General features: G+C 37.4%; 2 protein-coding genes across 3 annotated transcripts; one reads left to right on the forward strand and one right to left on the reverse strand.

Moving 5' to 3' along the window:
• The first annotated feature begins 7,856 nt into the window (after positions 1-7,856).
• On the forward strand, positions 7,857-11,703 carry LOC132179158 (mitochondrial outer membrane protein porin of 36 kDa). The gene is made up of 6 exons (XM_059591808.1): positions 7,857-8,080; positions 8,211-8,278; positions 9,725-9,835; positions 10,477-10,563; positions 10,706-10,914; positions 11,089-11,703. Exons 1-6 carry the CDS (start codon positions 8,032-8,034, stop codon positions 11,393-11,395), a joined length of 831 nt encoding a protein of 276 aa, XP_059447791.1. The 5' UTR covers positions 7,857-8,031; the 3' UTR covers positions 11,396-11,703.
• A 639-nt stretch (positions 11,704-12,342) lies between these two features.
• On the reverse strand, positions 12,343-17,129 carry LOC132179146 (hypersensitive-induced response protein 1-like). Of its 2 annotated transcripts, none has more exons than XM_059591796.1 (6): positions 17,112-17,129; positions 15,063-15,258; positions 14,379-14,499; positions 13,738-13,829; positions 13,539-13,635; positions 12,343-12,994 (listed from the first exon to the last, which is right to left on the reverse strand). In XM_059591796.1, the coding sequence occupies exons 2-6, from the start codon at positions 15,249-15,251 to the stop codon at positions 12,636-12,638; spliced, it is 858 nt and encodes a 285-aa protein (XP_059447779.1). In that variant the 5' UTR covers positions 15,252-15,258; positions 17,112-17,129; the 3' UTR covers positions 12,343-12,635. The 2 variants fall into 2 exon arrangements, with proteins under 2 accessions (XP_059447779.1, XP_059447778.1); XM_059591795.1 differs by lacking the exon at positions 17,112-17,129 and adding an exon at positions 16,995-17,103.

Here is a 17,129-nt window from a genome sequence, read left to right on the forward strand (position 1 = left end):
GAAAAAGTTGAAAATTCAACTTTTTTAGTCAAAACGCACGGATGGTCAGATGCGTAAACAGTGTCTAAGCATTTGACCCCATTGCCAAACGAAGCGCAAGACGTTATCAGAGATAAGACGTCCTGGCACAAAAGCACTCTGAGAAGGAGATATTATAGCTGGTAAAATCTGTTTCAACCTATTTGCCAAAACTTTAGCAATTAGCTTATAGAAGACATTACAAAGACTAATTGGGCGGAAATCGGAAACACTACCAGGTTTCTTTTTTTTTGGGATAAGTGCTATATATGTGTGATTAATATGAGGGTCAAACATACCATTGTTGAGGAAATTTAAGACATCCCGACAAACCTCGTCACCCACTACGGCCCATGAGTGCTGGAAAAAACATGCCGCAAAACCATCCGGTCCAGGTGATTTAAGAGGGCCCATTTGGTTCAGTGCCATCTCCACCTCCACCTTCGTAAATTCAGCAAGCAGCCTTTGGTTCATTTCATCCTGGACCCGAACATCCAGGTCCACCAAGCATGTTTCAACATCCTCTGCTCCACCCGCGGCATACAATTTGTCAAAATAATGCACAAAAGCCTGCTGGATCCCTTGCTCATCTCGCCATTCCTGCCCATCCTCGCCTTTGATTTCCCTTATTCTATTATTTCTCCTCCTCTGGGTTGCCCAAGCATGGAAATAAGGGGTATTACGTTCCCCTTTTGAAACCCAATCTTGTTTGGCGCGTTGCTTCCAAAAAAGCTCCTCCTGATTCAGGAGACATTCAATCTCCTTTTGCAAAACTTTAATGGCCGCTTGGTTATGAGGTCCCTCGTGGAGTTGCATATTAGCAAGGTGTGCCGTTTTGTTGCGCAACAAATGCTCTGTTTTCCGGAATTTTCTTTTGTTCCAGTCGGCCAAACAGCTGCTACACTTCTGCAATTTTTCCGCAACCCTCACCTCCCTACTTCCATCTGCGCCCTCCTCTTGCCAAGCCTCTTGAAGAACTTGCAGATATTCCTCATCTTCTAGCCACTTGGCCTCAAACTTGAAGCCAGGTCTTGTCATTTTCCTTCTTTCATTTAGTCTCCTAAATGACACCATAACTGGTGCATGGTCAGAAGACCTTGCCGCCAGTATGTTCACCTCCACTTCCTGGAAGACCTCACACCATTCCGTGTTTGCAAGAGCCCGATCTAATCTTTCTTTCGTAAATTCCCCATCTTCTCTGCCATTTGACCAAGTGAATTTTGGGCCAGAAAAGCCAAGGTCACATAGTTGACATTCTTCAAGGGTCTCCCGAAATCTTGCCATCTGGGCCTCGCTTCTCCCTGCTTTACCCCATTTTTCAGAGAGATTCACAATCTCATTATAATCACCCATCGAAAGCCAAGGAGCAGGGGCACATGAATGCAGGTATCGCAATATACTCCATCCTTCCTCCCGTTTTGCTGTTACCGGATGCCCATACATACCCGTGAATTTCCATTCAACATCATCAAACTGTGAGTTAACCGTGGCACTTATATGGCGTCTTGAGAAGTTTTGTATGGACAGCATGGTTTCCTCATGCCAGAACAGTGCAAGTCCCCCACTCCTTCCAACTGAATCAACTGCAAATAAATTTAAAAATCCAAGCCGAACACGAATCCATTCCAACTCAGATCGGGACCGTTTTGTTTCCATAAGAAACAGAAGGTCGGGTTTCTTTTCCTTTGTCAACAAACAAAGGTCTCGAACTGCCCGGGGGTTCCCAAGCCCCCGGCAGTTCCAGCTTATAATAATCATGGCGTTTGGCGGGGCTGTTCAACAGCCTCCGCCAATCCCATGGACGTTGGGCCATGCTCCCTTGTATTTTCCTCCTCCCGTCTCAACTCACCACCTTGGTTATGATCCGCCTGATACATCCCTAATGTCGGGCTCGAGCTGTTTCGTGCCTTCCTCTTCCAGAAACGTGCACTACCTCCAGGGGGAGTATCACCTTCTAACGCCATAGCAGTAATTCCTTCACGCTTTCTCTTTGGGCCATAGTTGTTCCTGTCAGAGAGCAATCCAGCTTCAAAACAGGACAGTTGTGTTTGGCCCATATGACTTGGTCCTCCAGCGTGGCTTTTTGATGGGCCCTGGCCTACTTGGACTTTCCGTCTTGTCTCTCTTGGGCCCCCTTGTGCTTCAAACGTCTGATTAACCCCCCCCCGAATCTTTCCCTTTCAGAGCGCCATAATTGGTTCCCCCCTCAAATTTCGCAATTTGAGACATCCTTGTAGGGATTTCATTCCCTCTAGCCTTCCGCTCCTCATTACACCCCTTCTTCGCTCGCATATTCAGTTTCCCTTCAAAACCATTCTTTTTTGGTACATTGGGGACCGTTTCGGTATCATCTTTATGACTTTCCATATGTGGAGAGCTTACACTCCTAGGGTTTCCGGAGAATCCGCTACTTGCCATGGAGGTTTCCCGGTTCTGAGAGTTGCTTGTATCAGTTTTTTCCGGCGACAGTCCACCCTCCATCTCAGCCCCCCAGCCCTCTCCGACCCCTCCTACAGTTCCTCCTCCGGTTTTCTTTCGTGATTCATCCGCCCGCAACCAAACTCCCCATGGTTTCTCCCCCTCCGCCATGTTATTTCTCCTCGAAGTATTGACTGGACAACCCTTCGGACCATGCAATATTCTCCCACAATGGAAACAGAAAAGTGGGAGTTTTTCATATTGGAATTCCACCCAATACGATTTCCCCCCGTACATCAGGTTCCTTCCCCTCTCCAATGGCCGGGTAAGGTCCAGTGTTACATGGATTCGTAGACTACGACCCCAACCTGCACCTTCGTTTGCCACATCCACCTCTTCTAGTTGCCCCAGGGATTCGCCTATTTTTGTTCCCACTGCCCTCGACATACACAGAAGAGGCATTTCGTGAATCTGTATCCAGCATGGTGAGTGCGTGAACTCCATCTTAGACGGAGGGACAATCCCATCAAATTCTTTCAAGACCAAAATTTGTCTTTCAAAAGACCATGGGCGGTTTGCCATTACCCTGTCTTTTACATCCCCATCCGAGAATTCAAAAATCCAGAGATTGTCCTGGATTTCCTTGAATTCTACATATCCTTCAGCCCTCCAGATCCTAGACAGGATTGACTTGAAAGCCTCCTTGTTCACTTTCTTTTCAGCCCACAGTCTTCCCACCAAACAATTTGCCCCTATTGCACGTGTTTCCTCCACATCCTCCTCCGTGATGGAGATTCCCAACTGTTCTCCTGCAGTCAACGAACATCCATCCCATCGCTTATCACCTCTTCTTGCCATCTGTTGAAACCTCCACGACCGATTTCCGGCTGGAGAAGATCCCTCACCACGCTTGTCCCGTTTAGGCTTTCAAAAAAACCCTGTAGAAAGTGCATGATTAGTACAACATTGAGAGGACATGGTGCAGTTTGCCAAAAGAAGAGGAAGGATTATAAATCAAGAATATAGAACATTGGAATATTCAATAATTTTTAAGCATTTATGACAAATCTCTCCTGACGGTGACGGAGATCAATCAATATGGACAAATTGGGTCCATAATTTCTGTCCCAAATGATCACTTGGTCATAAAATAGAAGCCTCTAGGCTCTAGCTCTAGGAATTGAAACTTTTTGCGATTGCTCTTAAGCCTAGAGGAAGATCCTTCAAAGGAAGATCAAACACCAGAAAAAAAATTTACTGCTTTATTCATTTTACTATTCATGACAAATGGCACCTGGTTAGTGTGGGACCACCCCACGTGGATAAGCACAAAGGGTTGAAACCCTTTGTGTGTCATATAAAAGGAAAAGCATAAAGTTCACGTGAGGCAAAAAGAGTGCGGCGAGCAGGGAGAGAGAGAAAAAGAAAAAAAGATAGGGTTTTGTCTTTTTCACATCCGTTAAATATTGGAGGTTTATTTGTGGTCCGATCTTAATGTAATTTTAGAGTATTGTTCTAACGACGAGTGCTACGTATTGATTGATATCGATCGTTGAAATTTCTCTCCAATCGTTTGATTTCTATTACCTACTTTACGAGATCTTTCTTTTTTCTTACTGAAATTTACTTTAGAGTGATAAATATATGTTTAATTCAATAATGCATATATTCTTAATATGGTGATAACCTCTAGATATTAAAGATAATTGTAAACTCATTATTGTTGATAATGAAATTTTAATTGGATTAGGTCCTGTAGTTTTTACCTTCGCATTTGAAGGTTTTCCACGTAAAAATCTTGATGTCTTGCTTGATTATTATTTTGCTACTGTGTGACTATTTAATTTGCACAAATAGAAGTAGATTAATTCAACTGAGCATCTGAAATTGGTGTTCACCCATAATAGTTATTTAGCCCACTTATTGACTTGGGGTTAGGGAGAGAAGCATCATGCTAAAATTTGGACCAACGGTTGTTTTTACAATAGATTTTTTGCAAATATTTTTACAATCCCAGTCATTATCATTGATGGCTCATAGTGGAGATGGTCGATAACTTATTCTTTAACGTCGCTGGAGCTTAAGAGACTAGAGAGATAATACTTCTCTCAATTTTAAGCTAATTTGTTTTAAAATTTTAATTTGATAGAAATTTATAAATATAATCATTTAATTAATAATTTAACACTTTTCTTTATGTGTGGACACACAGCATATGAATTGGTTTAACATTTGATCTCAATAAATAAGCAGTGGAATGGCAAAAAACTGTCTAGCATGGTAAAATGATCCATTGCCATGCTCTAATGCTTTGGTTGGCAATCCGATGCTGACTCAACATTCAAGACTTACCTACATACATATGCATCTTCATACTTGGACAAAATGAGTAATGATACAAGTCCATCTTATGTTTCTCTTGAGTCCGTTCAGAAATGATGTGACTATTAAAATCACCATTGGACTTGTGATTGATCATTATTGAATTTTAATCAAATAGAAATTTTAATAGCCACATCATTCTTAGAGAGACTTAAGAAAGATACAAGATGAACCTTTAAAATTACTAAGACAAAGCATCCTAGGCCTTTCCCACTTTTCTTTATTGTCCATTCTCAAAACCTTGCATGGAACATTTTATGAGATAGGTGCAATGTTCTATGGGCTTTTACCTTAGCAGCATTATTGGGAAGTATACCCTTGTTATCGGGAGGCGACTCTTTAATAGTCATTTAGCCATGAATTATCATAGTTAGTTTGATTGTCTCCGGTGGCAAAGCCAGACATTTCATATTTGGGGTGTCGCTAAAATTTTGTTGACGTCCTAAAAATTTTTTCCACCCTAAAAAATTTGGTAATTCACACAATATATGCATCACAAAAAAATATCTATAAAAGTTCATAAATATGTGCTTAAATTGATATATTAGAAATGTAACATGTCGGCATTATATCAAATTGATCGTTCCCACCCCACGCCCAGTGCACCATACAACCTTAGGAAATTGATAAAATAAATCAAAAAATTCAAAATTAAAACTAAGTAAAAGAAAAAAAAAAACTATAACAAAAATCTAACACAAAAGCAACTTAGAGTTAGAGAGGAGGAGTTACTTTGCTTGGTGATGATGATTGTTGCGTCTAGACACGATATGGGACAAAAAATTCTCAACCCCACTTTGCTTGACAACCTTATTGAAGACAGCAAGGTAAAAATTGTGTTAAGAGGTAATGATAATACTAGTAATATTGGGGGTGTTGTGTCTTGGATAATGGGCAGGTAAAAAAAAATTTTTTAATTTTTTTTTATTTTGGGGTGGGAAAAAAAAAATTAAAAAAATCTTTGGAGGTGCCACGAGAGTGTTGTGGCTCAGCCACTGGTCCATCTCAAAAGTTTTAAAAATATACTAATTTTATAGTTACGCTTGGTATTAAAATTGTCGCTTCTCACAACGTTTTTTAAATCATTATGATGAATCCCTCGCCTATAAAACATTCAAATTAAAGCGGCATGGATCCGTACTCTAACCCTTTCTCGTATGAATTGCTTATTAAAAAAAAAAAAAAAAAATTGTAATATTCTTTGAGCTCATATGAGTTGGAAAAGACAACATAAGTTAAATAATCCAAAGATTCAAATTTTTATTTTTTTTTGTTGACATATTTGCATAAAAGGGAGAATGAGATTCAAATTAGTAATTTATGCTTTATTAGGCATAACTTCAACCGATTGAACTAACTCTTAAGAACAAATGATGTTGGTGTACTCGAGAATAATTCCATAGACAATTGACTCATAACCCAAGGTAAGCCCAATAAAAGCCTACCCAAATTCGTATAGCAGACAATTTTAATCCAACCCAAATAAACAAGTCTACCAGTCTCAGAATGACTGCACGTGTAGAGGATTACAGCTATGCCACGTGGACACCCCAATGCCTCAATGTTTGAACCCAACAACCTTTTCTAATAGAAAGGAGGTCACGAAATCCTTTCGGTTGGTCTTGCCCAGTTGCCCAAGGAAGGGGAATCATTGGGAGGCATGTAGTATTCTTTAAAAAAGCTCTTTTTAAATTGTTCATCTTCTTCAATCAAATAATCACTTATTTATGCATCAAAGTAATTATTTTTATTTTTTTGCCCATACGGAGTTCGGTGTACGACCAACTATTTTTTCAAGCTTATTCTGTCGTGCTTACTGTTGCAATGTATAAAATCCGGTAATAAAGGAACAGTATATTCTTTCATCAACATTCTATAATGCTTCGTAAATTTTCTTATTATATTAAGTATTGGTAAGAATTACATTTAATACTCTATATGATTTAGACTCTTCTCAATAAAACACATCTGGCTACAAAAGATCAAACAATTGTTAGTGCTTTCACATCTCACACAATAAATTATTATTATTTTTGTTAATTTGATTAGCTTTGTAGCAAAAAATGCTTTGTACCTCCAGCTCTCTAATTTAGGGAAAAAATTTCGAGTTAAATACTGCTTTAAATTTCAAGTAATAACAACGCTCAACCTATTTATGGATTTGATTGGGGGGAAATTTCAGTTAAAATTATATCGTTAGGAGACATATATCCAAATTCTATCCGTCCAAGTTCAACTAAAGCAGTTATTGCCATCGATTCAAATTAATTAAAAAAAAAAAGAAGAAGCAGTATATTGGCACAAAATTTTTGTCTTCAAATCAATTATAACATTACCAGAACCTCGTCCTCAAGAAGTAGCTTAATCGGTTGGGATCATGCCTAATGAAGAGTTCCAATTCCTCTCCCCTTCTTGTGCGGACATGTCAAAAAAAAAAAAAAACCATTACCAAAACCCCTTGGCATTATTTTTCCCTGAGTTGTTGGTGTTATTATTTTTTTTTTTAAAAAAAAGCATTTTGTCCCTCATTTATAATCATTTTCCTTATTCAATTAGAAAAAAAAAAAAAAAATTCTTGTCTCCATTGTGTGTGTGTATTTTTTTTTTTTTTCTAAGAAAGAAATTAAGAATCATTTGTAAGTGATAAATATTAAATGGTAAAACTTGAATTTCTTAATTAAATATAACAATTAAGATTCCAAAAATTATTTTCTACCGTTACCAATGACGACCCACAAAAAATGGTGATGACAATAGAAAGGTTATTGCTCTTCGTTTTGATTTTATCTGTAAAATAATTAAAGGAAAAGAAAAATAACCTTAATTTTTCTATTTTCTATATGTGAAGGACAAAAAATTGCCGGGTAAATTTGGAACTCACTCTGATTAGAAAAGAAAGAGTGATTTTTTTTTTTTTATACGGCACCGCATAGCGAATATGCCCCCAACCTTCGTACCGATTCTGGAGGCCAGAGCAGCACCGCAACCTCTAGCTCACATTTTTCAATCAGCGGCCAGCAAAGCGAATCTCTACCGAACAAAAACGAACGGTCCAGATCCATCCTCTCAATAAAAGGTCCAATTTATTCCGATTCCCGAGCTAACCTTTCTTTTTTCCTTCACTGTTGCCCTCTCTCCCCCTACAGCTCAACAACCCCACACCAAACCCTCTGCCTTCTCTATCATTTTCCTTTCCATTTTCTCGGGAAAGTCATGGGGAAAGGGCCAGGTCTCTACTCCGATATCGGCAAGAGAGCCAGAGGTCATCGATCTTTTTTTTTTTTTTTGCTTGCTATGCTTTGATTTTATTTATTTATTTTTTGCTCTGTTATTTAATTCTTTTATCAAATATTTGGTGTGTTTTTAATTGTTTGTTTGTTGTTAATCTTCAGATCTTATCTACAAGGATTATCAGAGTGACCACAAGTTCACCGTTACTACGTACACTTCCACTGGAGTTGTGAGTTTTTTCTTTTTTGGTTATCAAATTTTGAAGTAAAATTTGCTCATCTATTTATTATTATTTTGTTTGGTTGCCGAGAAAACGGAGAAAAAAAATGTAGGAAACCGACTTTGGAGTCTAGTATTGGATTTTATAATTCATTTCTTGAAGTATGGAAAGCTCATTTGAGCAAACCAAAGTAGTTGCAAGTGGCTTAGCTTTGTGGAGTCTTTGTTTGTCTTAAAAAAAAATTAAGATCTATAATTCTTGTTTTATATATTTTCCTTCTTTTTCCAAGCAACTAAATGAGGGTTTGGCAAGTCATCATGGTTGAGAATCTGATGAATAGTGATACATGTTATATGCGTTCTTTTATTTATTAGATTTGCTTGGCTACGAATTTATAATATATTGTGGACCGCACTTCAGGTAAACCTTGTTTGACAATTTCAAGTTCTTCAAATTTTCATTTCTGATGATTTTGCTGCAATTGGAAAGGAGTGAAGCTGCAGCATAAGATGCGTTTGTATTGGTGGATGTGTGCTGTGTTTGTTCATTGTAATATGCTCATGCTGTTTTTCCTGTTTTGTTGATTTGTACCCTACGGAATATTGTCAATAGATCCTGCCTTATTTTGCAAGTGTTTTTTTTCTTAAAATTTTGAAGATTTTATGTTTTGAAATATTTGGATTTGAAATGGCAATATGACTTACAATGGGAGTTGCATCAATTGTAAGATAACCCAATTGGTTGTTTACCAATAATGACTGGGGCAACTTAGTTCACTTATTCATGATTCATTACTCGGTTTACTTTACTATTTAGCAGCATGGTTTATGAGCAATATATGTTGAAAACATCTTAGTTAAGTTTGAAGTTAGACTCAGAACCAGTATATTAGATTATATAGTTTATGATTTGATTCTGGTTCTTTCTGTTTAAGCCCACTGCAATTTAATAATTTTATGGTAATCTGTCAGACTCTTGATGGGAATCAGTAAAATCTCATTATTGAGAGTCCCTTTTTCCCTTGGCTGGTCTATTTAACTGCTATTAGAGTTAAATAAGCATGTTACCACATGTTTCTTATTATTGTTATCCACAAAGTATTTCTCTATACTTTGTGGGATTCACCTTTATGAGTTTTATAGTAGTACATTAATCACGTAATATAACTTGATTGAATTAATTGTTTATTTGAAATCTTGACATCCATTCATATTTAATCATGGTTGGGCAACATCTACTATGTTTTTTGTTAGAATTTGTAGAAATGTATGGACTTTTATAATTTATTGCTTTCCTCTTGTATGTTTCTGAATATTTTTTGGTATGCAGTCTCACCACATTCCACATAATGAAATCTTTTAGTTGATCTATAATTTTTTTTGGATTCACTAATCTGCTTTATATGCTGTCATACTGCTTTAAAGTCTAACCATTCCATTGATTACACATGCTCAGGCAATCACTTCAACAGGAATTAAGAAGGGCGAGCTGTTTTTGGCAGATGTGAGCACTCAGCTGAAGAACAAGAACATCACAACTGATATAAAAGTGGACACTAACTCTAATGTATGTATTAAATCTTCTTGGACATATCTATTAATTCTTTTTTTCAATTTTCAATAAATATCTCTTTGTAAACTATACTATCTAGTCTTGAATGTATGCAACGTTAGACCTGAAGCAAACATACTCTAGAGTCAACAGTTGGTTTTGCAACACCATTGGATAGAGAGCCAAGTGGATTTCGAGATGTTGATAATTGATATCATGATTGTTTTGTTACTTAAATATAAACATTAAATTACTATAGTAATATTGTCGGCAGCGTGCTTCATTCATTAATGTTATCCATTATTATTCAAGGGTCAACATGATTCAATTTGCTGTTGAGAATATGGTGAATGTTCAGTATTGGGGTATCGGGGTTTCTGTTTTGATGATCCCTATAACGATGGTCTTTTCTACCCCAATTTTTTTCAATATAACCATGGCGAACCATTTCATTTTTCATCATTTTTGTTTTGGTATTTATATGAATGACTAGTCGTTTGATTTTTGTTTTAGACACACACACACAAATGTATATACTGTAAAAGGGTTATATTGATAATTAATCTGCATTGTTGAAGTTCATCTGAAAATCAATCTATAAAGTCATATAGATGCTTTAATTGTTTCACTGACAATGGTACATGAACTTCTTGTAGCTTCTTGCAACGGTTACTGTTGACGAACCTGCACCTGGACTCAAGACTATCTTTAGCTTTATTATTCCTGATCAGAGGTCTGGTAAGGTAAGAAAAACAATGAACAAGTATAATACTTTTGCCTCACGTGTGTGAACTTTTCTGCTGCATTGAGGAGCACCTCACTTTTGCTAGAGATAGACATACACTGGTTCACTTTTACTCATGTTACTGGTGATTTTGATGACAGGTGGAACTCCAATACCAGCATGAGTATGCTGGAATAAGCACCAGCATTGGATTGACTGCTAATCCTATTGTGAACTTTTCTGGTGTTGTTGGAAACAATGCTCTTTCTCTTGGGACAGATCTTTCATTTGACACTGCCTCTGGGAACTTTACAAAGTTGAATGCTGGGTTGAGTTACACTCTCTCTGACCTCATTGCTTCCCTGACAGTGTGAGTATTTCTTTTTACGTAAATGGATTTCTTTCACTCTTCACTCAATCATGGTGCCCTCGGGAGTTATAATCGAGTGTTATCTAGTGCTTTATAATAGTGTGTTCTTCTACCACTTGCATGTATAGGTTGATATTTTTTTCCTGATTAATGAGATGTCGCTGGTGAATACAGGAATGATAAAGGTGACACCCTTAATGCTTCATACTACCACACTGTGAGCCCATTGACCAGCACAGCTGTTGGTGCGGAGCTGTCTCATAGCTTTTCAAGCAATGAGAACACCCTCACAATTGGCACGCAGCATGCGCTTGACCCTTTAACCTTGGTGAAGGCCAGAGTGAACAACTATGGAAGGGCAAGTGCTCTCATCCAGCATGAGTGGCGCCCAAAATCCCTCTTCACCATCTCAGGAGAGGTGGATACAAGGGCAATTGAAAAGAGCGCAAAGATTGGCCTCGCCTTGGCCCTTAAGCCTTAGGGCTAATTTACTTACCATGGTGTGATTGGAAGACCGGACTTGTTTGGCGGAGGGCAAATAAGGTAGATTAATGACGACATCGTTTTGTTCCAATGAACTTTTGGTCTGTTAATGTGGTGCTATTGGTTTCTTCATATCTTGGTGGTCAAGGGTTGTAAAAAATAATTTTATCTGGTGGCACAAACCAATGTCAATTTCCTTTTTGGATTCTCATCCATCCAAATGTTTACGGAAGGTATTCTTTGAGCTAAAAGTTCTTATAAGGAGTTTTAGTCATTTGATGATTGCACACTGACTTTCTATCTTCATTATTTTTTCAATTTCCTTTGTTTTGATTGGCGCCTGTGCCGGGGAGTTGTACCTCGCTATGTCATGCTGCTGCACTTCATCTTGAAACGGAACAAGGTGCTTCCTGCAGCAAGTGGAACAAGGCACTTCCTGCAGCAAGTGCAAATGCAAGGCAATGCCCCATGTTTGAAACGGGTGAGCTCCTTGGTTGTACATAGGAATGCCCCAAGAATTACTGGGCGGTTGTGTTAGGAGTTCGAATGCTTATTCGATATGAATCATGAATAATTAAAAGCCAGCGTTATTGGCTGGCTGCCACTTCGGTTTAATAAGAAAATAAATAAACGTAAGAAAGGCAAGAAAGAAAGAAAGAAAGTCCTCAAGCAACGGCAAGTTAATTAGAAAACCTACCGAGTATTCCCAATTTAAACTATATTGGTAAGAAAAATGACTCTTTTGTATTCCCAATTTTTATCACATTCTTGTACTGACGGGTGGACAAGGATGTTGATTTATAGACCCCCCCCCCGTATACAGCTCTTTTTTTAAGCCTTTTAATCCTGCACCTTGTTTGCATGCATAATAATGATGATGCATTATCACCGAGCAAAGAAAATGGGGCAGCTGGTTGACTTCGAAAAATATGAAAATAACCTCAATGAGCATAACTTTCGCTTGTTCTCATAGCAATCCAGACAAGTGTTACAATATAACAAATCATTCCAGAGGATACCACAAAATTACCCAAGCTCGCTAGCAAATATACACCATATTTTTTTTAGTTGCAAGACATTTGCAAACTTCTCGTGTAATTAATTCAAAGAGAAGAAAAGAAGAAGAAGAAAGAGACAAACAGGCAGAATAAGACAACTGAGACTTTGATAATAGCACCAATCCCTTCATATGAAGTCAGAAAAGCCAACCCTCCAACATGTACGCCGGGCTCAAGACACTAATCCTGAGTTGTTGCTTGAAGGAGGCCGTCTCTAATCTGTGAAGCAACGTCTTTCACAGCACCTGGTCCATGTGGGATGAAAACGGCGTTGGACTTTGAGGATGCGCCAATTTCTTTCATTGTGTCGAAGTATTGAGTCACTAGAACCATGTCCATGACATCCTTTGATGTGGTTCCAGGTACATTCACAGAGAAAGCCAGCACGCTGTCCCTCAGCCCATCAACAATGGCCTGACGCTGCCGAGCTATGCCAAGCCCAGCCAGGTATTTCGACTCGGCATCTCCCTCAGCACGCTTGATCTGCAATATCTTCTCCGCTTCGGCTTTCTCATTTGCAGCCACTCTCATTCTAGCAGCTATTAATTATAAATTAAAAGGCACATCAAACATTCTGCAGAAAATCTTATAAACAAGCTAAAGTGATTGAACACAGCCTCTTTATCAAGTGCATGTCTAGGGTAAAGAAAAGGAAATAAATGGAAATTGGTACTAATTTCAGAGTGCTTGATCTAGCCAAGGCACATTTTATCCTATCAGTTTCAGTTTCCACTTGAATGGTCCAAGTGTTTATCATTGAGAAAAATAAATGTCCCAAAAGTGGGTAATGTCTGAAGGAGTATTATGGTAAATGCTATGACTTGAAACTTTCAGACAATAAGAATAGAGTCAGAAAATGTAGGTTGGTATAATTTCAAGGTGTTCAATTTCTAGACATCCAATCAGAACCATTCTAGGATTACCAATCAAAGATGGTAAAAAAGAATTTCAACACCCAATGCCACAATCAGTCAGTGATGGAAACAAATAGGAGATCAACAGTCAATTATTATTTTATATAAAAAAAAACAATAAAACAAAATGAAAAACACGATCCAGTTTGAAAAGATGTGCAAATTATACCAGCATTTATCTCATTCATTGCCCTCTTCACATGCTCGTCTGGTTCAATATCCACAATAAGAGTCTGAACTATCTCATAGCCATATGCTGACATGGCCTATGCATATAAAATTCAAAGATATTAAAAAAAAATTCTAAAAAAAAAATTAGTTCAAGTAACATGGCTAGTTCCAAACCAATTTAGCAGACACAGAAATACCTTTTCTAGTTCCTGTTCCACAGCTTTCGCTATTTCATTCTTCTGTTCAAAAACAGAATCCAGCTCCAATTTTGGCACACTTGCCCTAATAACTAAACAGAGAGATATAAGCATGTTAGTTTCCCCAAGTGTGATCTGCAAATAGGTATGCTACAACTATCTCCAACGTAAATTATGATCTCTCATAACAAAGATGAATATGCATCAGTCGTGACTGAAGCTTTTCTCAACCTCAAAGATATTATACACTGCAAATTTCATAGCAATGCTACAAAATTTTCTCTCTTCTGATTCTCTTTGCATTTTATTGATCCTCAGAATACTTTACGTCAGATCACAAGTTCTAGTACCTTTTAAACAATATTTTTTTTTAGAATATTAAACCACTTTTCCAAGTCCAAGAAAGCATATCATGTGAGTCGTGAAGAACACTACAACAAACAGTTCAATTGTGGCAGCATAAACCTTACGAAACCAACACTAAGCTAGAAAGAATTCCATAATTCTCAGAAACATCTCTCTCATGAACCTGGGCAATGGGACATGCTGTAGTAATGCAGGATATAACTTTCTTTAATTCATTACGAAGACAGTGAAACAACAAACATCGTAACTTTAAAGGTCAAGTCACACATCCATACCATCAAAAACATAGGATTGGATCTGTCCTCTGGTGTTACTGAGTTTGTAGAAAGCATCTGAAGCCTTGTTTGCTATAGCCCGGTATTGAATTGATGCAACAACAGTAACAAAGACATTATCCTGACAAGATATCATAGATCAGAACTGACAAATCACACACTTTCAAGCATATATATAGTTTAAAATTGAAAAAAGAGTGTTGCGGTCTAAATAAAACTCATGCTATAGATTCAAATAAGCCAACTTCCAAATCAATTCTGCAGACAGTTTCGAATCAAGTACAATGTTACTACATCAGAAATCAAACATTTCTTGCAAAGTCCGTATGATACTAATTTTTTTAAGTCAGTTTCGAATTCCTTTGCTTCAAGCCCCCAGAAAATAGATAAAAAAACTTTATACTCAGACAAATTGATTTTTTTTACTCTTTCTGACTGCTATACAACAGAAACATCTTTGTGAATGCCAACTAATAATATCACCTTTGTTTTCCCATATACTTTCCAGAGTATATGATGCTCTTCACATCATTGCTAAAATCTTAAAAAAAATTAAACCTTAGGACCCAATGATACTCTGTGGCTCTCATATAATAGTACATGGGCATGTTCCTGGTAAACTCCCAAGAAGAAGAAGAAGAAGAAGAGAGAGAGAGAGAATAAGGAAAAATATATGCAACAGACCTTTGTCTTTGTTTCACATCGAACATCCAGCTGCTGCACACGCAGAGTAAGGTGGCCAGCTATCTGTGTGCCAAAAACCCAAGGCAGACAGTGACAACCAGGCTCAAGCACATCGTCAAACTTCCCAAAAGTTTCTCTGATAGCTACAGTTGACTGGTCCACTTGAACACAGCAGAAAACTTGCCCCATTTTTATTCTACAAAGTATAGAAGCAGATACAGAAATCAATTATAATATAAAAGCAATCTTGAACATGCACAATTGGTAAAAGATTTAACAAGGTATGCAGTCCTCATGGAAGAGATTAAAAAGTAAAAGAAAAAAAAAAAGCCTACATAAATAAATGAATACAACAATCACCACAACAACCTTCAATAGTAGACAAAAAAACACAAATCTTCACATGCTAATAGATTTAATTGTAAATAACTGTAACTTCCTTACTGCACCTACATGAGAGCCTCCTCAAAAGAAAATAGTGACTCAATTGGTTTCCAGATAGTTAGAAAAAGATGAAAACAAAAAATCTTTGAGAAAAAAAAAATTATATATATATAGCAACAGAGGTAAATGCAACTAAAACGCATCATGTCGTACATCCCCCAACAAGAATGACAACAAAAAATGGAAAACATCAGTGTTTGTTTTTTAAATCTTTGGGGAAAGAAAAAAGGCTCTAAAAGGATAGATGATGCCACCTTTTTCCTAATGATATCCAAAGGCAACAATTCTCAATCTGATTCTGGTCATATGAAAGAAGTACTATATATAGTAAGAGAAAAAACCACTTCCCCAGGCAGCAGCGGGACCAAGCAATTCTATCTCACCATCTCATACATAGAACAAACCACAAAGCTTGCTCTAGTCATAGTCATTGCTAATTAAAAGGAAAAAAGGAAAAAGGAAACCAACAGTATGCATTGGCAGATGATATAAAGAATAAAAGCACAAGACAAATAGACATTTAGAGAATTCTTAACTATAATTCTAACAAAAGTTTAGAAAAACACTTCAACATGAGGTCACTGCGTGCGATGAAATCATATTATCATATTTGATAAGCAAACAAACGTTGACCAAACTTATATTGTCATCAATGACATCAGATTAGCCAGGTAGTGTCTGGGAGCCATTATAACAATATCATCGAGCAACCTAGCAAGGAAATGGTCGACAAAGAACATTTCGTGCATAACTGCAGATAATTTAAAACGGGTTGACTTCATCTTAAAGAAGCAACCCCAAAATGCTCAGCCAGGCAGCGTGCCAATAACGTACACATCCTAAAACTCTCTAGATTTACATCAACATAAGCCATGGATTGAGATCATCTGGAAGACAAGGAAACATCAATAATTCACCTGCAATCTAGAGAAGAAAGTTCAAGCTCAACTCGTACACAAGGTTTTCAGTGAAGATAAAGAGAATACAGAAACAGCCTGAAGGAATCTATATAGAAATTTATAATCTAAAAGGAATAACATGTTAAGAAGCAAAGCAAATACCATTCATCGTGAATGGCACGATAATTCAACGCTGAGGTGGTCAACCGTATAAATTACTAGTAAACAACTCTTTTTCAATCAAAATAATACAACAAGAAGAATTTCTGAGGCCAGAATTATATTATACACAATTCATTAAAAATACCAGGAAGAGTAGAAAACCAGGAAAAACCAAATGAATACATACAAATTAGAATATTTAATGCCAAACGAGTGATTTGCAGCTAATATATAAATCAGAATCGTATCTATAAATTGTGAAAGCTTGTGAGTCCATCATAGAGCGAATTTTCAAGGAATATTTCATTATGGTGCACTGTTATCTCCGATATCGAAGTGCACATGGGCAAAAGCAAGCGAAAAATTAACAATAGTTCACCGAATTCATCGATATGTGCAAGCGATAAAGCAAAGATTCTCCGCTCACCTTCCGAACTTTGAGAGGAAACAGGGTTCGGAGAATCGTAATAAAGACAATGAAGTACAAATTATATTCGGTATTTATCGGAGAGAAAAGCGCGTGGAGACGAAATAGCCGCAAAACCTGTGGGCCAGTGGCGCA

This window comes from Corylus avellana, chromosome ca4 (assembly GCF_901000735.1).
Source record: "Corylus avellana chromosome ca4, CavTom2PMs-1.0".
NCBI classification, from domain to species: domain Eukaryota; kingdom Viridiplantae; phylum Streptophyta; class Magnoliopsida; order Fagales; family Betulaceae; genus Corylus; species Corylus avellana.

What these genes read in the sequence shown, in the direction of transcription:
- LOC132179158 (XM_059591808.1), top strand. Translation starts at nt 8,032, where the DNA reads ATGGGGAAAGGGCCAGGTCTCTACTCCGATATCGGCAAGAGAGCCAGA. An exon ending in TATCGGCAAGAGAGCCAGAG is followed by an intron (nt 8,081 to 8,210) that starts GTCATCGATCTT and finishes GTTAATCTTCAG; the next exon opens with ATCTTATCTACAAGGATTAT. An exon ending in CTCATTGCTTCCCTGACAGT is followed by an intron (nt 10,915 to 11,088) that starts GTGAGTATTTCT and finishes TGGTGAATACAG; the next exon opens with GAATGATAAAGGTGACACCC.
- LOC132179146 (XM_059591796.1), bottom strand. Translation starts at nt 15,251, where the DNA reads ATGGGGCAAGTTTTCTGCTGTGTTCAAGTGGACCAGTCAACTGTAGCT. An exon ending in CCAATCCTATGTTTTTGATG is followed by an intron (nt 13,830 to 14,378) that starts GTATGGATGTGT and finishes CTCTCTGTTTAG; the next exon opens with TTATTAGGGCAAGTGTGCCA. An exon ending in AATGAATGAGATAAATGCTG is followed by an intron (nt 12,995 to 13,538) that starts GTATAATTTGCA and finishes TATAATTAATAG; the next exon opens with CTGCTAGAATGAGAGTGGCT.